The 26,401-nt window shown below is 36.8% G+C and overlaps 4 protein-coding genes and 1 pseudogene across 5 annotated transcripts; 4 read left to right on the forward strand and 1 right to left on the reverse strand.

Annotated features, from left to right (window-relative positions):
• Positions 1-70: 70 nt before the first annotated feature.
• LOC120014040 (pentatricopeptide repeat-containing protein At3g23020) lies at positions 71-3,018 on the forward strand. Its single transcript, XM_038865954.1, has one exon. The coding sequence runs from the start codon at positions 294-296 to the stop codon at positions 2,889-2,891; it is 2,598 nt and encodes an 865-aa protein (XP_038721882.1). The 5' UTR covers positions 71-293; the 3' UTR covers positions 2,892-3,018.
• Positions 3,019-6,083: 3,065 nt separating this feature from the next.
• On the forward strand, positions 6,084-8,534 carry LOC120014618 (3-ketoacyl-CoA synthase 11-like). Its single transcript, XM_038866622.1, has 2 exons — positions 6,084-7,092; positions 7,583-8,534. The coding sequence occupies exons 1-2, from the start codon at positions 6,319-6,321 to the stop codon at positions 8,396-8,398; spliced, it is 1,590 nt and encodes a 529-aa protein (XP_038722550.1). The 5' UTR covers positions 6,084-6,318; the 3' UTR covers positions 8,399-8,534.
• A 1,530-nt stretch (positions 8,535-10,064) lies between these two features.
• Positions 10,065-12,404, forward strand: LOC120014247 (annotated as a pseudogene).
• A 2,307-nt stretch (positions 12,405-14,711) lies between these two features.
• On the forward strand, positions 14,712-18,128 carry LOC120014337 (armadillo repeat-containing protein LFR-like). Of its 2 annotated transcripts, none has more exons than XM_038866252.1 (8): positions 14,712-14,961; positions 15,047-15,216; positions 15,318-15,445; positions 15,531-15,781; positions 16,972-17,077; positions 17,166-17,304; positions 17,391-17,518; positions 17,676-18,128. In XM_038866252.1, the coding sequence occupies exons 1-8, from the start codon at positions 14,784-14,786 to the stop codon at positions 17,929-17,931; spliced, it is 1,356 nt and encodes a 451-aa protein (XP_038722180.1). In that variant the 5' UTR covers positions 14,712-14,783; the 3' UTR covers positions 17,932-18,128. The 2 variants fall into 2 exon arrangements, with proteins under 2 accessions (XP_038722180.1, XP_038722182.1); XM_038866254.1 differs by having other exon boundaries at positions 15,534-15,781.
• Positions 18,129-20,244: 2,116 nt separating this feature from the next.
• LOC120015545 lies at positions 20,245-22,606 on the reverse strand. Its single transcript, XM_038868015.1, has 3 exons — positions 21,461-22,606; positions 21,113-21,302; positions 20,245-21,033 (listed from the first exon to the last, which is right to left on the reverse strand). The coding sequence occupies exons 1-3, from the start codon at positions 21,833-21,835 to the stop codon at positions 20,435-20,437; spliced, it is 1,164 nt and encodes a 387-aa protein (XP_038723943.1). The 5' UTR covers positions 21,836-22,606; the 3' UTR covers positions 20,245-20,434.
• Between the last annotated feature and the right edge of the window lie 3,795 nt (positions 22,607-26,401).

The raw sequence follows: 26,401 nt of genomic DNA on the forward strand, positions 1-26,401 counted from the left end.
AAATAAATGTGTGAAATGGGTTATCCATGCCCACCCGATAAGAAATGGGCGACTTGATTGAATCACACAACAAAAGGGAAGATTTTAAAACAAATTATTCCACCCAGCGGCCAGCGCGAGACGCCTCGTCAACCTCCGCTCGCTCACGATACTGTCAAAGCATCTCTCGCTCCACCAAACCATATAAACTGGCCAACTCTGTTAAGCACTAGAGCAGATGCGCAGAGAAGTAACTCTTATCTCCTTCTTGCTCAGTCTCAATCAAGTGGTTATTCTTCCTCCTTGTTAAAATTATGTTTGTCAAACTCCAGTTAGACACCAATTGTCTCCTCATTTTGAGCTCCACAAAGAATTCTCCGAAAGGTGGTGTTTCACTTTCTTCGTCAGAAAATGTTGAACCCTTCAAGAAGCGCAGAGAACAAAGAGGACTTGGAAGGACAAGGGCAGGTGTTAAAGGGCTTCACAGCGTCAGTCGACCCAACTGTGATAAAATCAGTGTTGTTGTTCAAGAACCAGGATCCAGAAGTAATGGTTCTGTCGCAGACCCAGATGGGGGACATAGAACTCACAATAGAAATAGTGTTAGAACTACATATACTAAGGAAATTGGAGCCAAATATGGAAGAGCGTACGGTAACGGTGTGGTGGAAAAAGTGCCTGCCAAGTGTTCGACGAAATGGGGGTCATATGGCGGTTGTATACCAGCTATTCTACAGGCTTTAGAGTCGATTAGTGACTTAAATGAGGCTTTTAAGCCTTGGGAGGAGACTATTAGCAACAAAGAAAGGACAATCATCTTGAAAGAGCAGTCGAGCTGGGAACGTGCATTGGAAATTTTTGAGTGGTTCAAGGAGAAGGGTTGTTATGAGTTGAACATTATTCATTACAATATTATGTTTAGGATCCTTGGCAAAGCGAGACAGTGGACCCATGTTCAGTATTTGTGGAATGAAATGAATATTAACAGGATATTGCCCATCAATTCTACATATGGTACTTTGATCGATGTTTATAGCAAAGGTGGTCTTAAGGAAGAGGCACTTAGTTGGCTTGCAAAGATGAATGAGCAAGGGATGGAGCCTGATGAGGTGACGATGGGCATTGTCGTTCAATTGTACAAGAAAGCCGGGGAGTTTTTGAAAGCTGAGGAGTTTTTCAAGAATTGGTCAGTAGGTGAAACTTTGGGGGATAAAGGGATTGCTGGGACAGCAGTTAGTAAATCCAGGAGAGATTCACAAGGACAAGCTTGTTTAAGCGCATACACATATAATACTTTGATAGACACCTATGGAAAGTCTGGGCAACTCAAAGAAGCATCAGAAACTTTTGCACGGATGCTTAAAGAAGGGATTGTTCCAAACACGGTGACTTTCAACACAATGATTCACATTTGTGGTAACCATGGTCAACTAGAAGAAGTGGCTTCACTTATGCAGAAGATGGAAGAGCTTCGTTGTCCACCGGACACAAGAACATATAACATTCTCATTTTTCTACATGTTAAGCATGACAATATAAATAAGGCAGCAAGCTACTTTAGAGAGATGAAAGAAGCTTCCCTTGAGCCAGACCTTGTGAGTTACCGCACTCTCTTGTATGCATACTCAATAAGGTGCATGGTTGGTGATGCTGAAGACCTTATATCGGAGATGGATGAGAAGGGCCTCGAGATTGATGAGTTCACCCAGTCCGCTTTGACTAGAATGTACATAGAAGCAGGAATGATTGAGAAGTCATGGTTATGGTTTAGGAGGTTCCATCTTGCGGGAAATATGACTTCAGAGTGTTACTCTGCAAACATTGATGCATTTGGGGAACATGGATATATTTCTGAAACAGAGAGAGTTTTCAGTTGCTGTCGAGAGGGGAAAAAGCTTTGTGTCCTTGTGTTCAATGTGATGATTAAAGCTTATGGGATTGGAAAGAATTATGATAAAGCATGTAAGCTGTTTGACAGTATGGAGAAGCATGGCATAGTTCCTGATAAATGTAGCTATAATTCTCTCATACAGATCTTAGCTAGTGCTGATTTACCACACCTTGCAAAACCTTACTTGAGTAAGATGCAAGAGGCAGGACTTGCAAGTGATTGCATCCCATTCTGTGCTGTTATCTCAAGTTTTGTGAAATTAGGTGAATTGAAAGTGGCAGAGGCACTCTATGGGGAGATGATTAAATGTGATATACAGCCAGATATCATTGTCTATGGTGTGCTCATAAATGCTTTTGCTGATGTTGGAAGCATTAAAGAAGCTAGGGCTTATGCTGATGCTGTGAACAAAGCCGGTTTGACCGAAAATACTGTCATATACAATTCCTTGATCAAGCTCTACACAAAAGTTGGCTACTTGAAAGAAGCGGAAGAAACATACGAATTGCTTCAATTGTCAAATGAGGGTCCTGATATTTATGCCTCAAACTGTATGTTAGATCTCTACAGTGAGCGCTCGATGGTCAAACAAGCCGAGGAGATTTTTGAGAGCTTGAAGAGGAAGAATGAAGCAAATGAGTTCACATATGCAATGATGTTGTGCATGTACAAAAGAATTCGTAGGTTTGGTAAGGCCAATCAGATTGCAAAAGAGATGAGAGAACTGAAGCTTTTGAATGATTTGTTGAGTTATAATAATGTGCTTGGGTTGTATGCAATGGATGGGAGGTTCAAAGAGGCTGTGGGAACCTTCAAGGAATTGCTGAATGCTGCTCTTCGACCTGATGATTGTACATTCAAATCACTTGGACTTGTTCTGATTAAGTGTGGAGTTTCAAAACAGGGTGTAGGCAAGTTGGAAGTTGCAATCAAAAGGGATCCTCATCATGGTTTGCAGGCATGGATTTCTGCTCTCTCTTCTGTTGTTGGGTTGGTTGATGAAGATGATGCCTGGCAATGATCTCTAACCCAAACTTGGTACCAAATTTTCTAGCAAGTTCTGTGTCTGCAAAGATACACAATGTATATTGTATAATGTATCAAGCTATGTATAAACTCTGAGCAATCAGTTATTTTATTTGGTGTCATATCATGTGATTTTTTTTTATTATCAGTAAGTCATCCTTGCATGATTTTATTTGTTTTGGCTGATTCTTTTAGCCTTTGGGCATGCCAATTATTTTTATATAAATTTGACACTCCTTTAATATAATTTAAATAATTTCTTTTTTCTAAAAAAAAGAAAAACTGGAGAAAATTGAAGTGTGTGAAGCTGTATTAAATAATTTCTATGTAGCTTATGGGTGGCTTGATATATACAGTGGGAAAATATCACGTGCCACTCCTGCTGATTCTGATTTTTCGTCGCATATCCTTGCACTGGATGGGGATAACATTATTTGCTGGTTTGTGATTTTTCTATGTTGAAATAGATAAAAGGGAATGGATTTCGTGTGGGTTTTTCATTTCCTGTCTACCATTTCTAACTCTCTAAATGGCCCAAACATTTAGGGCCAAACTGAAACAACCTAACTAAAATACAAATCAAATTTATTTATTTATTTTGGAAGGGTCCTCAAATGAATGCGAAGATGTGATTGTGGTGGGTTGGAAGATAGGGCATTTAAGCCAAGAATGGGTACAACTGTATAAGTTGGTTGAATCAACAATTGTTCAAAGTTTGACACGCAATTTCTTCTTTGGATATGTATAGACATTCATGAGGTGAAGGTGATCATGACTTCTTCTTAACTGGGTCAAAAGCTCTTGAATAAAAATGTATTGAATACCTATTAAGAACTCAACCCATATACCTCAAGTCAGAGTCATTGTTCCATCCAAAAAAAAAAACAAAAAGAAAAAAAAAAAACAAGAAGAAGAAGTCAGAGTCATTGTTGTGACTCTTTCTTCATGTTCACACACTAATATGTACATTGTGGTTGTCCGAGACTACTAGACTAGGTACCATCCATCATCCATCATCCATCATCCATCATCCATCATCCATCATCCATGCATGCATATATGGTTTCTGGTTGAAGCTTTAAAGGTATGGGGGCTAGACTCCTGTTGGTAATTTTGGATTATATTACGACTACATTACATTACGTATTCATAATGAAATCATATTTTATTACGACATCATTACATATTCATAACGAAATCATCCATAAGGATCCATAATTTATGTGGCATGTTTACTAATCAAGATGACATCATAATTTTTGACCCTTTTCTTTTCTTAAACAAAACTTCAAAATGTTTTCTTTCAAAATATCTATAAAAAATTTTATATATTCGAATTCAGCAGGTAAAACTCTTTCCAAAAAGACTCATTATTATAGGTTTAACATATGTCTTCTTAATTACATTATTTTTGAAACAATGTATAAAAATCTACAACACTTCAAACAATGTAATTACGTACAAAAAACTGAAAAAGGTGTAATAAGAGACCGTGCTATGTTAGAAACAATGTAATAGGAGACTGTTAATCATAAACAATATAATAAGAGATTATGTTAAAACAATATAATTGTCACATTATTATCACGGTTATGTATGAAAAATCTCATGAATATATATCATTTCCGATTATATTATTATGACATTTGATTAAACGACCTGGTGGGTCCTTAATTAGGTTTGGTTCTTCATCTGGTGATGAGCTGCCTTGTATGGGGTTCTTGACCTCTTCTTCCTCACTTGTCTTAAATATCCTAGTAGTAGGCCTAGCAAGGGGCTGAAACGAGTAGGTCAAGAAGTTAATTAGTACATGAACAAGAAACACTCCATTTAAGAGACTTGTGACTGACACATTATTGAGTCATCAGTTGCCATTAAAACAGACCATAATATTTAAGGCCTTGAAGTTGTCCACACAACTGGGCTATTGATGGTTGGATAATATTAATTAGTTGCTAATGTGCCCTAATCTTTGCCAACTCTAAGGACATGTCCTCCGCATTTGCATGGTAAATTTTGGTATTAGGTCCTTGAGAGCTTATTCTAATATTGCATTATATCCATAAACAGGCCCTCTCAAGAAGAAAAACCCCATAAAGCAAAACCCATCAATACATATCACAACAGTAACTAAAAGTGTTTTGAGAAATTTTATTTACACATCATCTAACTACTAAGTTTACACTACCTACTCCAACCTTACAAGTTTATACTAAAATATTATAAGTTTACACCCAAGAAAACCTATATTGTAAACCAAACGGAATAGAATTCTCGAGAAACAAACAATCGTCAAGCCCGAAATTTTGAGATCCTAGAGATATGGGAAAAGCGGATCCCAGTAGATTACACTGCAACCGTGACCATCCAAAACGGCAAACAATTTCAAACGACATTTTACTAAGTTGCAGTGGCACAAAGAGAGATACGGAGGGAGAATGAGGAAGGAAAGAGAAGGGATAAAAAAAAAATTTATCTAAAAGTGCGAAAATATTATATATTTTCACATAAGTATATATTTATTATTTATTGTTGACTTAATATCACATCAGGAGGGCTAATGACAGGAACTGTGTGAACTATGTTCGAATGAGTGTTTTGTCTCATTTTGAAATATTGAATGATGACTCCAAAATAAAATTTCTTTCGATGACTAATTCGTAACAAACACTATATTTCGGTGTTGTAAAATATAACTAACCTGTAATAGTTCAATCCAAGAGTTGAAATTAAAAAACTGAAATAAAATATGTAACAAAACATTGACCATTCCAACCAGACATGAGAAATGACAACATTCCCACAGGATTGATAATTCCATTCCCATATCAATCAAACTGCCACCAAAAGTAAAACCTAAATAATACCAATTCAAATTGCATTCAACTTAATTAAGAGTGTCATGTAGTTCACCAAAATGTGTAATAATCAGTCAACTTTTGACACGTGTGACCAAATAATTCACAATTGGAAGGGGATGGCAAAGTTGAAAATAAGTAGGTAAAAGTAGGTCAAATGTATAAAGAGGAGGAAGCAGCCTCTCAGAAAGGAGAAAGTCCCGCTAATTTCCGGGTTGGCGTATTGAATGCACACGGAGGTTAACAATTAAATGTTCGTTGGGGTAGTTGCATCCTCCCACCATTTCTCCCTCCCTTTAAATTCATACACTCTCCGCCCTCACTTTCTTGCAAGCAAACACAATTATTTCTCTCTCTCTCTCTCTCTAAACACTATTTATTAATTTCTTCTCTCTTTGGTTCTCAAGCTTAATTTCTCATCTGGGTTTTTCTTTTCTTACCCAAATCTTATTATACCTCCTTCTGGGGTACTTCAATTTGGCTTTCCTTTCTCAAATCTCATCAAAGACTCCGACTTTTTTGGATATCTAAGGTGGGTTTTGTGATTGCTGTTTGATTTCAACAATGGTGGAAGAGAATAGGCAGAACGCAAGACCAGAATCCTCTGTTGTAGTTGAAGGAAGGGAAAATAAGCTGCCAAACTTTCTCTCGTCAGTCAGATTGAAATATGTGAAATTGGGTTACCATTACTTGATCTCCAATGCTATGTATCTCCTGCTATTACCACTCCTATTGATTTCTTCGGCTCATCTTTCTACGTTCACTGTAGAGAATTTTATGCAGCTGTGGAGTCACCTGAAGTTCAATTTTGTGTCTGCAACTCTGTGTTCTGGTCTTATCGTTTTCTTGGCCACTCTGTACTTGACCAGCAGACCAAGAAAAGTCTACTTAGTAGATTTCGCATGTTACAAGCCTCCCACTGAACGCATATGCACAAGAGAGATTTTCATGGAGAGATCAACACTTGCTGGGTCCTTCACAGAGGAGAATTTGGCCTTCCAGAAGAAAATTCTTGAGAGGTCTGGTTTGGGTCAAAAGACTTACTTGCCAGAAGCGGTGCTGCGGGTTCCGCCGAACCCGTGTATGGCAGAGGCGAGAAAAGAAGCAGAGACTGTGATGTTCAATGCAATTGATGAACTCTTGTCAAAAACGGGGGTTAAGGCCAAGGATATTGGGATTCTTGTTGTGAATTGCAGTTTGTTCAATCCGACTCCGTCTTTGTCTGCGATGATTGTGAATCATTACAAGCTTAGAGGGAACATCTTGAGCTTTAACCTTGGTGGTATGGGTTGCAGTGCTGGACTTATTTCGATTGATCTTGCCAAACAACTCCTACAGGTTTGTCACAATTCTCTTCTATTTTTGTTTCCCATTTTTTTGTGGTATAGAGTCCATGAAGTAGTTCAACCTTAAAAAAAAACATTTAATAGAGTGGTGTTGTCATGAAATTTATGGTTGGCACAATAACTCTTGTGGGACTTTTTAACACCCACTTGTCAAGATGTCCTACTGTTTTTAGGTCACCATAATTAATTAAAGTAGTCTTACAATTTCTAGTGTTTTTTGTCCTATCTATCTCAAATACTAAGATGGATGCATAAGATTTTATATAGATCACTGATCACGTGGGGCATAAGGAACCCACGATTTCACATAAATCATGAGCATCTATTTCAGCATTTGGGATTGCTGAGACAAAAAAACATTGAAATCCTTAACATTTTTGCCATAATTAAAGGACTTCTTTTATATGTATCACCATATTTACACAAAATAAATATGGGTTTTGAACTGTTAAATAAAACATTGTGTTCTTTTATTCCAACAGGTGAATCCCAACTCATATGCTCTAGTGGTAAGCATGGAGAACATAACCCTAAATTGGTATTTTGGGAATGAAAGATCTATGCTTGTATCAAACTGCCTCTTTAGAATGGGTGGTGCAGCAATCCTTCTCTCAAACAGATCATCTGACAGCAGGCGGTCCAAGTACCAACTCATTCACACTGTCCGGACACACAAGGGTGCCGATGATAGATGCTATAATTGTGTGTTCCAGCAAGAGGATTCAAGCAAAGAAATTGGTGTGGCTCTCTCAAAAGATCTAATGGCAGTAGCTGGTGAAGCACTTAAGACCAACATCACAACACTAGGACCATTAGTCCTTCCAATGTCAGAGCAGCTGCTATTCTTTGCAACTTTGGTTGCGAGAAAAGTGTTTAAGATGAAAATCAAACCATACATTCCGGATTTCAAGCTCGCTTTCGAGCATTTCTGCATTCACGCAGGAGGCAGGGCAGTGTTGGATGAGTTGGAGAAGAATCTTGAGCTCTCAGAGTGGCATATGGAGCCATCAAGAATGACACTTAATAGGTTTGGAAATACTTCAAGTAGCTCATTGTGGTATGAATTGGCTTATTCTGAAGCTAAAGGGAGGATCAGGAAGGGTGATAGAACATGGCAGATTGCATTTGGTTCAGGATTCAAGTGTAACAGTGCAGTGTGGAAGGCTTTGAGGACAATCAACCCTGCAAAAGAGAAGAATCCATGGGTTGATGAGATTCATGAGTTCCCTGTTCATGTGCCTAAAGTGGCAGCCATTAATGGTTCTAATAATGGAAGTCCCCATTCATTGTTTACTTGATTTATTTATGTCATTTGTTAAAAAAAAAATGATTGGTGTCTGTAATCTCATCAACCTATGGATTATTATCTAGCAGGAAGAAAACTACTAGGAAGAATTTCACGTAATAAAACATTAAATCTTTATTTATCATAATTGTTCTCTACTTGTTTTCATTTTCTGAAAACGCTCTATTACAATATCATTAGTAATAGTTCCAAACAACTCTTTTTCAATGAAAAATGTAAGATAATCATTTAAAAATTGGGGTATTAATAATAAATTAATATTACGTAAAAGACAACTATTTTAAACAGCATTATAATTATAAAAGACATAACTATTTAAACACAAACTCATCATAAATCACTATTCATCATCACGGCACACCAACATTAGAAGCATTGAATCACTACAAAAGAACCAATTAAAAATAAGCTAGCTAGAATTTAAGAAAATAAACAACAAATCATACATCTTTTACTAAACTCTTTTTTAAGTGAATAGATAATTATGTTGTGACTTGTGACACAATCACACAAAAGACGAAGTCGGAAGAGTACTGCCGTCCCTGTATCGCATTGCACAACAAAGATAAAGGGAAGAAAAAAAACCTAAAAGAAATTGAGATTAAAAGATTTGGCCAACAAAGATTGGGCTGCTTGACAATTGGATAGCCCAACTTGAAATCTTAAATCCACTGGGGCCTGGGCCCCCACAGCAATTCAAGTTCATCCGCCCCTACTCATATGACACTCATGTGAGTGATATCTCATAAAGATCTCGAGTTTGAGCCTCTCTCATCCCTTCTCTTATAATAAAAAAAATACGGCCAATTACATCATTGAAATAAAATTGGAGATTTCTATAATGCCTTTTGATGGCATCTATGATACAATTCACGCAGGCAATCCATCAAACACCTGGTCTGCAAGGATATAGCCTTTTTGATTCAACTCCATTTTACTCAACGCTGAACTCCAAAGTCCCCTCCTCAATCAAAGATAAATGTTTGTCCCGTCAAGCCCTGAGGTAATGGGCTTGTAGTTGGGCTTTTGGGCCATAAGAATAAAGTTTTGAGCAATTAATTGGGTGAGCTTTATTTACATCTTAATTTTTATCAATTACACCCCAACTTTGATTAATTTACCTTTGACCATTTGTTTTTCTAGGTATAGGATTAATACACCCCACTCCAAACCTGACTTGCAACCTATCTCTAGTATCCAATTCTTGATCTCTAGAATCCTCCCGACGCCCTTTCTCTGTCCTCATCGTTCTCAAGAAGCTCATGTGGATTCTCTCGGAAACAACAAATCGATGACTTCAACTTCTCTATCAGGGACGACAGTGAGTGTGTACCTAGGATTTTTTATAATAATCATAGCCACTTGTGTTTTTATGGTCAATTGTGGGTTTGTTGGTTTTGCCCCCTTCTGCTTGGTTGGTGTTGATCTTTGCAGTGGATTTTTGGCCTTTTGACAAAAAATAATAATAATAAAAGAGATCGTTGTATGTTATGGTTTTTGTTATTGGAGTCTATTTAATAAATGTGTCAGTTTTTGGTTATTTGGAGTGTGGTTAGTTATTTTTCAATTCTTATGGGGTGTAGATATACTGAGATGTAATTGATAAAAACTGACGTGTAAATAAAGCTCACCAATTAATTGGGCCCAGTGTCACAGTCATGGATCGTCCGTGGCTCAATCATTATGGTCTGGGCCCTGGGGTCCGGTCTCATATGGAGCCAGCCCATATCGGTTTGGTGCATAACTCAGCACATGCTCTGTAGTCGACCCAAATCAACGTAGGCTTTTAGAGAAGAGATCAAGCTCAAAGGGACGCAGCCCATATGACTTTTTTGGCCCACAAGTCAGCACGTCGTGAGAAAAGGAAAGAGTAGATGATTTTCAAAAAACCAAATTGTGGCAAACTTGTGGAGTGATTCTCTAGTTGTCCAAGGAAGTGATTTCCTTGTCTTAGGTGAAGCGATTCCATCGTCCATTCAGTACATTGGAGATTGAGTATCCTTATCTGTTTTTTTTGCTACTCTTGTTGTAAAATTTCAGTTTTAGTGTCTACTCTGAAGCTTGTCCGTTTAGTTGAGGCATATGCGCTATACTCTGGGATTTGGTATTTTTTTGAGGTTTGATTGGCTGTTTGAGACGTCGTAGTGAAAGGAAGTTGTTTGCACACCAAGTGTTCGACAAATTGCCTGTGTGATTTGCATCAATGCAAGAGCATTTATGCCTTTCGTTCTGTCAAGAAAAGAAAAAAAAAAAATGTTGGTTGATGAGGACAAAGATGGTGAAAGCCAAGTACAGGTCATTCCCACCCTGACTCATCTTTTATATATCATCTAGCTCTCTCTTAGGCTCGAGTGTGTGAAGCTTGGTTATCACTACTCGGTCACCATTGTAATGTATCTCTTACTTGTGCCACTACTTAGCATTACCTTAACTAATCTTTCCATGCTCACTCCAATAGACATAATTCAGCTATGGAACCTAATTGGGTTCAATTCTGTGACTCTGATTATTATATGGTTATTCTCTACAATGTTAATTGCTGTGCTTTACTTCATGAGAGGTACAAGAAAAGTGTACCTAGTGAACTTTGCTTGTTACAAGCCTGAACCTAATCAAAAGTGCAGCAAACAACTCTTCATGGAGTTAAGTAAAAAATGTGATTGTTTCACGGATGAAAGCTTTGTCTTTGAAAAGAAGATACTAGAGAGATCAGGGTTCGGTGAGGCTACTTATGGGCCGAAAGGGTTATTAAGGATCCCCATGGACATTTCTATGAATGAGGGGAGGAACGAGACGACTATGGTGATGTTTGGAGCTATTGACGAGCTATTGGTGAAAACCAGTGTTAAGGTTAGAGATATAGGGATTCTTGTGGTGAATTGCAGTTTGTTTAATCCAAATCCGTCTCTCTCAGCGATGGTTGTGAATCATTACAAGCTTAGAGGGAACATCTTGAGCTATAATCTTGTTGGTATGGTATGGGCTGCAGCGCCGGAATTATATCAATTGATCTTGCCAAAGATCTTTTGCAGGTTTTTTTATATCCTTCACTCTGTTGTTTGTTATTATATTGTTGCGATATACCAGTTCAGATAGATGTCCGAATATGTGCTTACATTCACACACATGTTTTATACACACATGAGCAAAACGGATTTGCACTGTTATTCCACTGTTTCAGGTGTATCCCAACTCTTATGCCCTAGTAGTGAGCACAGAGACCATTACTCACCATTTCTACTTCGGCAACAATCGTTCGATGCTTCTCACGAACTGCCTGTTTCGTGTCGGTGCAGCCACAATCTTTCTATCCAATCGATCATCTGATCGTCACCATTCAAAGTATCAACTGCGCCGAATTGTGCGCACCCACAAGGGTGCCGATGATAACTCTTGTAATTGTGTCTTCCAAGAGGAGGATGAAGGCCAAAGAGTAGGCATTAAGCTCTCAAGAGACCTTCTCGCGGTCGCTGGAGAAGCTCTCAAGACCAATATCACAAAATTAGGACCCTCAGTCCTTCCTGTGTCAGAGTAACTCCTCTTCTTTACAAATTTGGTAGCAAAGAAAGTCTTTAAGATGAAATTAAAACCATATATTCCAGATTTCAAGTTAGCATTCGAGCACTTCTGCATTCATGCAGGGGGAAGAGCAGTATTGGATGAGCTTGAGAAGAATTTAAGGCTCACAGAGTGGCACATGGAAAGGTTTGGAAATACTTCGAGTAGTTCTTTATGGTACGAATTGGCTTACTCTGAAGCCAAAGGAAGGATTAGAAAGGGTGACCGGATCTGGCAAATCGGGTTCGGGTCTGGATTTAAATGTAACAGTGCTGTGTGGAAGGCTTTGAAGACTATAAATCCTGAGAAGGAGAAGAATGCTTGGGTTGATGAGATAGATGAGTTACCTGTTTTTGTGCCTGAGGTTGCACCCATTAATATTTACTAGAGGAAAGTATATATATGCATATATGTAGCATATGCATGTATTAGCATATGAAGGACGGTATATATATATATATATATATGTATATCATATGCATGTATAAGCATTAGCTTATAATTGAGAAATTGTGTATCCACTTATATTTTCTGATACTTGTAAATAAGCTGATTAGTATCGCTTAAACTGAATGGGGGCCTTAGTGTGTTGATTTTAAACATGATTTTATGGCACAGGCCTTCTAATCCTCATACCACATGTTAAAACCATTTACCGATGCAACTTTAAGCAAAATGTCATATGGTTGAGTCTGACTTAGTTGATAGCTTCCATATGTGGGTTGGAATTGTAGAGGATCGTGCCATCCAAATTTTCAAATATGTATTTCAATAGGTATTTACTGAGAAAATATTCAGTGGTCATGAGAACTCTTCTGATACATCATGTCATATGCTGATGTGATGTATTAGAACCAATAAGATCACGATAATTCATTGGATGTGAGATCAAATTATGGGTGGTTGGGATGAAAATAGTTGGTTTATAATTCATATTCTCAACCACCCATGACTTGATACCAACAACCTATGAAATGTCACTATGTTATTGGTCATGGTACACCACATCAATGTGTAACATGACTTACCAAGACCATTGTATAATTTCTCGATATTTAATTACCGAGTCCCCAAAGGTCGAATGTGAAACATGAATGGAACCCCCACCCCCTACATTTTGTCAATAACTTATTTCACATTGGCGGTTTTGTCACTCACATTAAGAGCGTGTTTGGATTGAGGGGAAGGGAAACAAGAAAAAGGAAGAGGATGGAATGTAATATACTATTCTCTAGATAAAAAGAAGAAGATAAAATGATTTTTTATTTCTCTTATTTGGATAACCATCATAAAATAAAAGAAATGAAACTAAATAAAAGAAATGAAACTAAATTGGTTTTTATCTAATTGATAGACTATTTACAACTATAAAATAAGTTTTTAACTTATAAATAATTTAATTCATCCCTCCTTTTCCTTCAAATAAGCTCATTTTGGGAGGAAGTATTTTGACAAAAATTGATGAAATCTTCCCCCAAATTCTCTTCAAATCCTTGCCTTTAATTTTTCTAAACTATCCGAACAAAAGAATTGAAAGGAAACTCATTTTTCATTATCATCCCTTCCCTCAAATCCATCAATCCAAACACATTCAAAAGATTGCTTGGATTGGTTTTTTAACAAGTTAAGTGAGGAGGGTTTATAAGGAGGGAGGACCAATTTTATCTTACTTAGATTGTCGGATATAAAAATTTATCTATTATTTCCTAAATCATCCATTACTCTTCTTTTTTTTCACTCATTTCAACTTTAATAACGGTATTTTTGTAATACATATCCCTAACTTTCCTTAACTCTCATTAACTCTACTTTCTATCCAAGAGTGAGTAAATGTAGTCTCCCCCTCATAATTCTCTTTCACATAACTTTTCTTTCTTTGACTCTTCATTTTTCAATTCAAGCAAAGCGAAGGGTTAATGGATTGTCCCTCTTCGTACCGATTGAGATCCAGCGCTTTTGATTATGGACAACAAAAGCATGCCATTATTTCGAATGATGCTAACCATTTGATTCGTAACTTGTAATATATAGAAGCTCATGGATGTGAACGGAACACTAGCATTGCCAATTTTTTCCTAGCCAAAAGAGTGAAGGACACACCATAGTTTGGTCTCTTGAGGATGTTTCGTTTTGGTGTAATAATTAGATAATATTTGAGCTAGGAACAAGAAGCCCACCATGACAAAGGAAGTTTCATGATTAAACTTGATTAATAAATTCAATGTTTACTCTTTTGTTGAATAAATTCAATGGTTGTAGGGTTTTGGGTTTAAATATTATTAGTTAGGTTGGAGGAGATTAGTCGCTTTCAATCATAATTAATTTATCACACTACAATCAACTCTACTAGAAGGGCCTTGTAATGTCTACGTCTGCCATGAATAAAAGAATATACAAGAAAAAATTACTAAAAAAATGATTCAAATAAGATGTTTTTGGACCAAACCTTCTGATGATTTTGATTCCTCAATTCACATTATAACTAACGAGAGGTGGCTCGGTTGACAATCGATTGACTTAGACATATCTGTGTTTAAGGTTCGATTTGAATGAAAAAATATTTTTGAGCGATATTTGAAAAAGGGAAAAAAATATTCACATTACAAGGACCAACTAATATTTGGGCCTAATTTGTAATTGATCTAACTGGATTTTTATTTATTTTAAACAAGGCCTACCAGGGCCCAAATATCATGGCCTCAGAGACAGCCCATTACTCGTTGCAGCGCAAGATTTGTAAAGAGTCTTGCAAATTCGGGCCACAGTTACACCGATTCACTGACCGCCATAGCCGGATCGCCTCGAGAGTCGAGACAAGAATGCAGAAGCGGGAGATTGGTAAATCAGGCGGCGCAACCGGTGCGACCACTGCTATGCCGGCCAAAAGAGGCCGCCCCCTCGGCAGCACCAACAACGTATTCGTTGCTTCGGCAGTTGATTCCGCCGCTCCCTCCAGTCTCCTTGGCCCGTCTCTACAAGTCAACACTTCCTTTGCCGGTAACTTTCCCAAATTCCTAGATCATCACATACTAAATTGAATTTGAATTGCGAATCCTCATTGAGACTGCTCCGTTAACTTCAGATCAGAACAACAAAAGGATAGTTTTGGCACTTCAAAGTGGACTGAAGAGTGAGTTAACATGGGCATTGAATACGCTTACCCTTCTTTCCTTCAAGGAGAAAGACGAAGTGCGCAAAGACGCGACTCCTCTAGCTAAGATTCCTGGCTTACTGGACGCTCTTCTTCAAGTTGTAGGTTTCTTTTAAGGTTATGATCATTTGAATGGTCAGTTTCCCTTTATTGCATTTTTTGCTGTTTGAGCTGGTTTAAGTATTCATTACAAATTGAACAGATAGATGATTGGCACAATATAGCGCTACCTCGGGAGCTGGTGAAAGCTCATAGGGTTAGAACATTAGGTGTGAATTCTAAAATAACAGGCTTTGGGGATGAGTACTACGCGTTTGGGATCAACGATAGGTAAGCTTTAAGTTTGAATTTCACGTGATTGTGTGGAACTCAGTGTGAGGGAATGTAATTTCAGTGTGGTGTTTTCGTGTGGCAGCAGGGGATCTGGTTCTGCTATAGGTGAAGGGCAGAAGATTGCAGGGAAAGTTCGCCATTCTGAATGGTGGATGGAGGAGGATGGATTATTTAATCTGGATGAAGAGGGGAAGGCAGAGAAGCAACATTGTGCTGTGGCTGCTTCGAATATCATACGCAACTTCTCCTTCATGCCAGACAATGAAATCATTATGGCTCAGCATCGACATTGTTTGGAGATGGTTTTTCAGTGCATAGAAGATTATGTCGTAGGTGAGATGGTGTGTTATTGGTGAAATTATAACCTTCCTTCCATAATTGGATTATTGAATGCACATTATTGTCATCTATAATGCTGGCTCTTTCCTCTCCTTGAATTTACTTGTGCTTGTCGTAATTTTAAACTGGTGACTGACTTTGATTCTAGATTCAATTGGTTTAATGCCTACAAATTGTTGCCATCTTTAATCTGTTCTTGTTCAAAGGTTAATTTTCTCAAAGTTCGGTATGGTCAGTTAAAACTATTCAACATTCCTCGGGCATTATTGGAGACCTATTCCATAAGATAGTGTTCCAATGATAATCTTTCTGTAAGCATGTTATGAATGATTACATTCAGATTTGCATATGCTTCCCGCGTAATTGTGTTGCACCCCATTTGTGTCCTTTAAACAGAATTTATTTATCAAAGAAAGACAATGTGCTGTGAAGGAGCATGTGGCGTGGTATCTGAGTTTGAACATAAATACGCTGTAATGGTACTGAAGATCCTATGTTCCAATTTTTATTTTTTAGATATTTTAAAGCTATTAAATGCATTGATGAAATGAAGAAATATGGCATGGTGGCATGTTCTCACATATATGGCATTACTTATCCGGAATTTTTCTATATTAAGATGTGTATACTGAAATATGAATTGAATCTTACTTGGGCACTTGAACTTTTGAACTGGAATGTTAGACTTCTTTTTCTTCTGCGTCCTTAATTTTCAAGTCTTACTTCTACCTTCTTCTTTTTTTTTCTTTTTTTTTTTTGATGCATTTATTTTCCTTGTGCATCCTTATTCTTTGCACTTCTCTTTCTCTGCCCCTCCTCCATCTCTCTCCATTGCTTTAGTGATGAGCGGGGAATTTACTTTGAATATCTCATTGTTTTCTCTGGTTCGTGACTTTTTTGTCTAGAAAGAGTTAGCTTGTAATTTTTCTGGGTGACAGTCCTGATGCATCATATGGAAAATGTAGGTGTTTTATCAAACTTGGGCTGATATGTTTTCTTATATTCTGTTTTTTGGCAGAGAATCCTGAAAGATAGTGTGTTGGTTTGGAGTTTTGAGTTATTATTTGGTAACAAAATGTTAAAATAGGGGGCTGGAATAGTCTTAAGATTAAGTATCACATGGTCTCTTTCTCTGCATTCACGCTTTTGGTTGTAATCCTCTTAAAGTTGCAAACCTTGAACAGACGACGAGGAACTTGTTACAAATGCCCTTGAGACAATTGTGAATTTTGCTCCGTTGCTTGACCTTAGAATTTTCAGCTCTTCAAAGCCATCTTACATCAAAATTACGTGAGAAATCTACCCTGCCTTCTGCTATAACTTTACGTCTTTAGACTTTGACTCATTATCAAATTTAATTGTTGTTCTCACTGAACAGCGAGAAACGTGCTGTTCAAGCCATCATGCGGATGCTGGGATCTGCGGTCAGAGCCTGGCATTGTGCAGCTGCGGAATTACTGGGACGGTTAATAATCAATCCTGATAATGAACCTTTCCTTCTTCCCTTTGTTCCTCAGGTGAACATTGCTTTAGCCATAAATGTTTTTTTGCGACAGAAGAAACACATGTGAGTTATGTGTATGATTATTCTGAATTTCTGTAGATTCATAAGCGATTAGTTGATCTTATGAGCTTGCCGGCAGGTGATGCCCAGGCCGCTGCCGTTGGTGCACTCTATAACTTTTCTGAAGTTAACATGGACTGCAGGTTGAAGCTTGCTAGTGAACGATGGTAATTTTCCAGCATTTTCTTCAGTGTTCTGTGTTTTTTCCCCTCATTGTAGTGCATCATCAACAATACAAGAACTAAAACTACGCTGAAGGGATGTTACCAGGTAACTTGCTGTTGGTTTGATATCATGTTTTCCATCTCCATTAACTTAATTCAGGGCAATTGATCGACTGTTGAAAGTAATCAAGACACCATACCCAGTACCAGAAATTTGCAGGAAAGCAGCAATGATATTGGAGGGCCTTGTTTCCGAGCCACAGAACAGGGCCTTGCTCATGTCTTATGAGAATGCATTTGCAGAGATACTTCTCTCTGATAGTAGATATTCTGACACGTTTGCCAGGATTTTGTACGAATTGACTGCAAGACCAAACAATAAAGTGGCTTCCGCACGGGGTATTTGGGGTATGTAACCTAATTTCTTAAATCATTTGTAGGTTTGGGTAGCTTGCTGTAATTTATTAATGTAAGGCCCATTTCGAATTTAGTAGAAAGCCCATTACTTTGACTCTGAATTTCATGGGGTTTTCTTGTTGCTGTTGGCCCATTTATATAACAATCAGTACTGTTGGCCCATGAAGATAGGCTTTTCATGATAGCCCACTTGTCAGTGGCTGCTCAATCATAACCCAAGATAAAAGATCCTCTCTTTTTAGCATTAAATTTTAATGACGGTCACATGCGTACCAATTATGTACATTAATTTTACGTATTTATTTTTTAATAATAGATATGATGGGTCTCATAGTAAATGTGTGGCCTCATTTTTATTACAATCATTATATTTTTAGTGCATAAAATTGGTGTGCATGTCAAAAATCCTAGACACGCGCACGCACACAGATATATATATATATATATATATATATTTGCTCTTGAGATTTTGTAAAAGATGTAAACCAAAAGTGAAACTGAATACAAGTGAAAAGGAAAGGGAGTGAAGAAAGAACAAAGAAGAAAGAAAAGGTAGTTACCGAAGTGAGAAACCGAAGAAAAAGATAGGAAGAAGAGTGAAGAAGAAAACACCAAAGAAAATTGGACCACAATGTCACTTAAGATTCTTGTACGTGTCACACCAACATAAATAATGTTTCAATAAAAGAAAATCATCATAGCTAGACATGTTAAATCATTGAAAAAAAATCACAAATAAGTTGGAAGGACTCTTCCTCTTGATCCCAATCACAAAATGTCACTTGATGAAGAACAAACTCGTGAGAATAATCGATGTATACACTTAAACCGAAACTTTAAGACGGACAATATACTTTTAATATTTTTATAATCCTCTCTCGTCCCACACGCATTTGGTAATTTATATTTGTAAGTAGAGTTTACGTAGTAAAATTAAAACATTGAATTCTGCTAATGGATGAAAGTATATAGTCCTTGAAAACCATTTTCTCTTGCTTTACGTACTAGGAAATACTGAATTTACTCTGATTTCGTGTGGACAAGGCAAACTGACTGAGTAAATCAAGGTTATATGCCACAAGCAATCTCCTTATCTCCATATATATAAATAGAGAGAGAGTGAGTAGGTGAAGGGTTGCTTTCATAAAAGTATTATTGTGAAAATCTGGCAAATTGCTTTTATTATTATTTGGATTTGGATTTGGGTTTGGGTTTGGGTTTGTACAAGAACAAAGAGAGTAGCAGACCCCACCATCAATCTTATCATCAGAAAAAAGAAGAAAAGGAAAGTGACCCCACAACCCCCCTCCCCCCTCATCCTCATTAGTTTTCTGAAAGCTTTGTAACCGACCCCACCCATTTCAATCTCAATTAGATAAATTATTACACTAATAATAATTATATATAATTTCTAAAACTGAAAAGAAAAAAAATGGGAGAGCAGGTTTTACTATATCCTGCTGTAAAACAAAGTCATGGCATGCCTTCCCTTATTAGGAAATGAAACTTTGAAATACTAAAAATCACCCTTATCAACTGAACCATATGTGTCTCATATTGAAGGCGAACGTTGGATACACATAAATTTAATTTAATCGATTATCAATCGAATCATCTCTTGTTGATAGGTAACCATAAGTCCATAACTTGCATATACACAGACATTTTAATCTCGTTGAATGCACAAATCTTATCCAAAAATGGTCAAATGTGTGTGTACTATGGATAGTACATAACCTGGCAGGTGTAAGAAGTCATCGGTCAAATTTCTGTGGAGGGCGGTGGAGGGATGAATTAACAATTCACGACTCACGAGTCCAGGATTTAAAAACAAAAACGATAAAAGAAGAGAATATCACGCCATTCTAGTGAAGGTAAGGTAAGGCTTTTTTCTTTCTTTCTTTCGTCTTTTTTTTTTTTGCCATACTCTGCACGGCGATCAAGATACCACGAGCACCTCTACCGTCATCAGCAAACCCAACCTCACAAATATATAAAAATAATTATTTCCAAAAAAGAAAATAAAAAAGTTAAAAATTGCCATGAAAAGATGCGAAATGTGTAAAAAGAAAACAAAGTCTCATCCTCCTTTGTGCCCTTCCGAGAAACACTACCTAACAAAACCATAAATCATATCAAAAAAAAAATATACATGTATATATATATATATAACAAGAAACACTATCTAAATTATGCAACGCACCCTCTTTTAAGAATATGAGTAAAATGATAAATGAGACGCACTGTTTTAAATCTCATATATTTCAAATCAACGATGAAAATATAAATGCGTATTTAAAGTGCACAAATTATGTATTCATAGGAGAATTTATTTATAATAGACTTGCTGCCTCTTTAGTTACAATAATAACATTAGTTACAATAATAACGGGCCCTTGCACAAAAAAGGAAAAAAAAAAAAGATTTTTGTACCATATTATCCGATAATAATAATATATTTTTTATACCTGAAAATTGAAAAAAAAATATCCAAAATTTTTTTCAGGGTTTCTCTTTGAAAAGAGAAGCTAATCCGGTGACTATTCTGGCGCTTCTGTCACAACTCCTTGGTTTCACAGTCGGCGGCTGCCACTCGCAGTAATTTTTCACCGACGAAGATGACTCAGAAGTTTTCGTCACTTCCGCTTCGGTTTCCGATACCTCTCCGAATATCAGGTCCAGTTCTCCGCACTCACTCGCCGCCTTCTTCTCCTGGATTTCAGTTTTTGTGTCCTCGGAGATGGCAGTCTCGTTTTCGAAAAATGGAGATTCATGGATTTCGACTTCAGGGTCTTCCACAACTGCGGCGTCGTTTTGGGAGCCTCTGGTGTAGGGAGACAACCATTTGGCACGTATGTACTCAGCTTTTCTCCAGGGAGGGAAGTGCATTCCCTTCTTCTTGAGGCTCTGTTTGGCTGCCTCAGACACGATCGATACTATCTGCCCTAACCGGTCCGCTTTCCCGACGAAGATGTAGGGCACCGATTGCAGCGTCCCATCGTAAGAACCAGTCGATCGGGCTATTTCAAACTCCGATCGAAAATCAATGTCTACCAACAATCTCTCCCCTTCCACGATCACATCAATATATTCGTATTCACCTGTACACAATTAACAAAACTATTTATTCTCTTTTTTTTGAAGAACAGAAACATTGTTTTGAGAGAGATTGAGAGGTACCTGCAGGAAAAGAAGGGGATTTATCCCATTTTGATTTGCAAATCGAGGAATCGTAACCGAGAGAGAAAAGGTCGTCGACTACGATCTTTCTCAAATCGTCTTTTCGCTTTTGATTCTTGTTCTTCTCCACGATCATCGCAGTATCTGCTAACAGGTTTCTCTCGACTACACTTGGGCAAGGAATTAAAGTCTGTTCAAACAATATGCCCACTGAACATCAATTGATTTCCGTTTGGAAAAAAATTTTTCATTTTACAAAGCTTCAGCAGATAATTTGTGCTATGTTAGGTTTGAAAGAACTTGCCAGAAAGGAATTTATGTAGGCAAGAAAAATTGTGGAAATTTTACCTTGAGTAACTCGCAGGCATCACCAGATGATCCGCCGTTGATGGACTCGCCAAATGCATCAAATTCATCATCGGAGCTGTCGTTGCCGTTCCCATTGAAACAATTGCAGCGATTGCGGCCTCGAAGCTGCTTCTCGTTGCTTTCTTCGATGTAGTTCTGTACCATTTTTGCCAAGCAGACAGAGCTCGGCTCGAACTCGTGCGTAGCTGTTCCATCTTTGCCATACTGTGTTTGATCACCAACACCGGGCTTGTCCGCCGAGGAAACTCGAAATTGCCGGTCAAAAAGCCTCTTGAGCCGAGATTTCAACACAGGTTTAGCTGGTTCGGGTCGGAACTGCTGCTGATAATCGGAATCGATTGGCTGGATCTTCATAGGGAAAGGCAAAACTCTGAAGACAATGAAAGAGAGTGACGAAAACCTAAGAACAGATCAGAGATGAATTGGAAGTTTGCTAATTATACTCGGTTGAAGCACCAGTGTCAGTTCTGCTCCATTATTCAGACCTTAAAAACCTGGATTCCCGTCTAAAGTCACAGATTCACACAGTGACCATTCAATGACTGATTTCAAATACATGAACCAGAAACGAAGCAGTAAAATCAATGCAAGTTATGCAACGGCCCTCACAAACAAATTCATGCACATTTCCAATCTACCTGCTCTATAAACGCTTCCAAAACTCTCTACAGCAGCCAAACACTGCTTTTTCCGATCAGTCCTCATTTATCAAGAGGAACACCGAACTCCGATCAAAAAAAGTCATTCCGGCCATAAAAACACGAAAAATATCTAAAATCTACCAAAATTATCTTGCAAGCGGAATCGGATACCTTGCTCTATCGAGCATGGCAAGAAAAGAAAGAAAGAAAAAAAAAAACTCAAGTTAGATAATCGAATAACTTTTGGACTGCAAATTAGCCGAAGATCGGTTTTCTTGGCTTAAGATTTTTCGTGGAAGACATGGCTGCGATGATCAGGGAGACGAGCATTTTTTGTAGTTGTGAAATATGTGATCGCCGGAAAATTCATTTCCCCGGCGATATTCTGATCTCCGGCGATGGATTAGTGAGAGAGAGGGAGAGAGAGTCACAAAAGGCTCTTTCAGAGGTGTCCGCTGTATGGGGAGCGATGGAGTGTGCGACGGAAGGTTTGGGACTTTATAGGGGAAGTTGAAGGGTGATGTGTCGTTGACGTGGAATCAGAGCTACCACGTATAATCCTACATGGTTTATTTATCCAGTCATGTAAGATCCGGCCTTTTTTTATCTTCTAAATTATCGACACGTGTCTTTGTCTAAAACCGAACGTTCACGATTGGTAGCTTTGTTTCGTAATGACTGAATTGCCCCAACATTATGGCGCTTTCGATGCGGGGATATGGGAAGTGCATTTGCATGATAGTGGGGCAAATTCGAAATTTAAAGAAGTGTCAAGGTGAGAGCACGGGCCTAACATTTAACGACACGTGTCGTCATTTGGTTCGGTGATCGTTACTTGAAAATCAGTTTTTTAAACACGAAATTTGAATGCAGGAACCTTTTTTACCCGTCCGATTAATCATTCTATGTTCCAATTGTAGTCCCATAATTATCTTTTTTAGATATCATTGAGAAATATGTTTCTCAATATAATCGAATTTTGGATACACATACGTTTAACCGAATCGAATGTCAATCGAGTCACTTCTTGTTGATAATTGCAATCCCATAATTAGAAATGAGAGAAGTGCACATCTGAAAAGACTATTTTGCCCACTCAATAGTAATTATTTTAGGAAAGTTTTTTATTCTTGGTTTATAATTTAATGATTTGCTCACCTCCATGTGGGTACATATTTGGGGACTTGCAATTCTTTTACAATTAGTATTTAATGGTGGCGAAAAAATTAAACAAATTTTAAAAATAAATAAATAAATAAATGGTATAATGTGACACATCTCCTAAACTATTATATTTAAATTATAAACTCTATAATTTTAAATAAATCGTAAAGTCTCATATCCATGTGGTACACGGTAGGACAACTTTAAGGGGGTCAATTTCAATATTTGATTGATGAATCAAAATTATTTTTCGTGGCTAAGAAATTATTCTGCTTAAGTCACTATAGTTGATATTTATTTCACCAGTCTCAATCAAATTATTGATGGTTTGTCCAAAGTTTTATTGCTTCTTGAATTATAGTTATATATATGTCAACAACTATCTAGGTACGGAAAAAATATATATTAATATTCACTATGAAGAAAATACATCACTGAAAACTTGAAACCGATTTAGTGAAATTAATTTAGAGTCCACACTTCTTGCAATGCACATTGACCTTGACTTTGTTAAATAAAATCACTGTGTATGATTAACACTTATTAAGTTAATGTTGGAGAATAATAATTAACACTTATATAAGTTAATGCTTTTTCTTTTTTAAATCTGATTTCCTTTTCATAGTGTCAGACCGATAATAAAGGCATCTTCAGTAGGGTAGCATTTCTAGCTTATCATATTTTGACTCTTGAAATATACATATACATATATATATGATAATATCAAATTACTTTCCACTCAGTAGCTGAGAACATACCTAGGTACTACCTCGGTATGACCCGAGCTATATAATACATATCACTACACATAACTCAACAGAAACAGAACCCAAATCCATTGGATCTTAAATCTTGATATATATCCATTTTATTTATGGCTGTCTCAGATAAAACCATGAGGAGCATTTAGATTGCTTAAAGGAATAGAACTCCCCATAAATAATCTTTCTCTAATTCAAAAGACCAACAAAAGTTGGCTTCTAGCCGAGTTAGAACTTCCTCAAAATACCGATCACACTCAACAAGTAAGACTCGTTCAACTATTATAGAAAGACATCTCCAACTTCCTCATTGACTAAACATCGAAACGTCTTTCTCTTGGAACACATCTCGGGGACTTCTTAGCTTACGTTTGTTCACCTTGCATAGAAGTAAATTTCGACATTAACAAACCGAGCTAGATTTGCACGTAATCAATATATGTATGTTTTTTTTCTTTCTTTCTGTCGACATCACAATACACTGTTTGTGTGGGTATATTTGTATTTTGCAAAAAAAAAAGAAAGAAAGAAGCTAAGTGGTCCATGCCAAGAAAGAAATTAATTTAAAAAAAAATGGTATTGAAAAAGCTGCAAGTGATAATTGGAAGGATGAAAAAGTCATGGGGAGTCATATTCGTACAGGAATATGACTAGCTAAAATATATTATCTTTATCTGAAATGTCGACCTAAAATTTTAAAAAATTCATGTGGGGCTTACGTGGACTTATTGTAATAGAGTTACAATGACGTGGCAACGATTGATGCATAACTTTGAAATAAAAATAGAATAATTTGACCAGATCAAAGCTTCCTCACTTGTATGTAACCAATATAGTGGTAACACAACTCTTTTAAATGAAATCTTAAAATATTTTAATTTTTAAAATACATATTAGATTTTTAAAAAAGATTATATATTTGGAATTTTTTTTAACAAAATTCATTATTGATGAGTTTTATCTGATGTATTTTAATTCCATTATTTTTTTAATGGAATTTCAAAAACAATGGATTCAAAACTAAAACAATAAATTATAGAATATGCTTTTAAAAAACATTGGAATTTATATCAAAACAATAAATTTTGGACAATGAATTATGGGATAAAAGAGTGTAATAAAGCTATTACATTAATTAAATCAATGGAATAAACCTGTTGGACTACCAAACTGATAGGCTACACAAAGGCGAAGCCTCATAGAGCAGGGGGTCAACTGACCCCGTCAAAATTGTTTAATTATAACTAATTTTATAATAATTATAAAAAAGACCCCTCTGAATTTTCAATTTAGACCATCTCTTGTAAAAATTATGATTAAATGATTAACAAAGAGGACATGTGACAAATATTACTCATCATGTTTTATAATTTTTCATTTTTAGTGGTATTTTGTACTTTCGAAGGTATAATTAATAGATAACCTAAAATTTTTTTCATTTTTAGTGTCATTTTCGTTCTTACTTAGTGAACAACGAGAGGTGGCTCGGTTTATAATTGATTGAGTTAAGCATATGTATGCTCAAAGTTCGCTTATAATGAGAAGCATATTTTTTGACGGTATTTTAAAAAAAAAATCTCACTTAGGGGTATGATGTGAATAACGACAAAAGGAGAGGTGAAATTCTAATAATTACAAATGACAACATCTCATAAGGCATTGTAGTAAATTTTGTTTACACCAGTAATTAATGATGTTGTATTGATGCTTAAATTATTTGACACCTGGGCTGATCATTGAGAATCCGTGATTAGTCAAAAGTGTTTAAGTAAGTCGACCATTTAGGTTAAAAAGTTTTTTAAAAAAGGGACAAATGGCACGATCTGGTGCTTCACATGTTAAAAGCAAAAGTAAATATAATGACAAATAAAGGTTAATCAAATATTTACGATGAGCACGACCCTTCATTTGTACGCATGTTTGATCAGTGTACGACAAACTCATAATTTTATTTGTGACATCCATATTGATTTTATATATTTATAAATGCGCCTCTATGGTTTCAATAGCTAGAAAAACACACCCCAAATAAGTTCGAATCTTGAAAATAAAATTAAGAAACCCCCTATGATTTTAACAAATCAAGATCGAAACCTTCCGGACTAAGACACAAGTTCGACTCATCACATTAATTATTCCTAATTTAAATGGTATTTTAAGACAGTATATTTATTTATGCACTCAAGAATATTCAAGAATTCACTTAGAAAGTTATATATACATATACAGTAGTCTTATGGATTTCAATATTTTTTTGTTCCAACTATTCCAATTGAGGAGATGGAGCACACAATTTCAGATAGATCACGTGGGGCATGTAGGACCCATGATTTCACATGAATTATGTGCGTCCA

This window comes from Tripterygium wilfordii, chromosome 14 (genome assembly GCF_013401445.1).
Source record: "Tripterygium wilfordii isolate XIE 37 chromosome 14, ASM1340144v1, whole genome shotgun sequence".
Classification (NCBI taxonomy): domain Eukaryota; kingdom Viridiplantae; phylum Streptophyta; class Magnoliopsida; order Celastrales; family Celastraceae; genus Tripterygium; species Tripterygium wilfordii.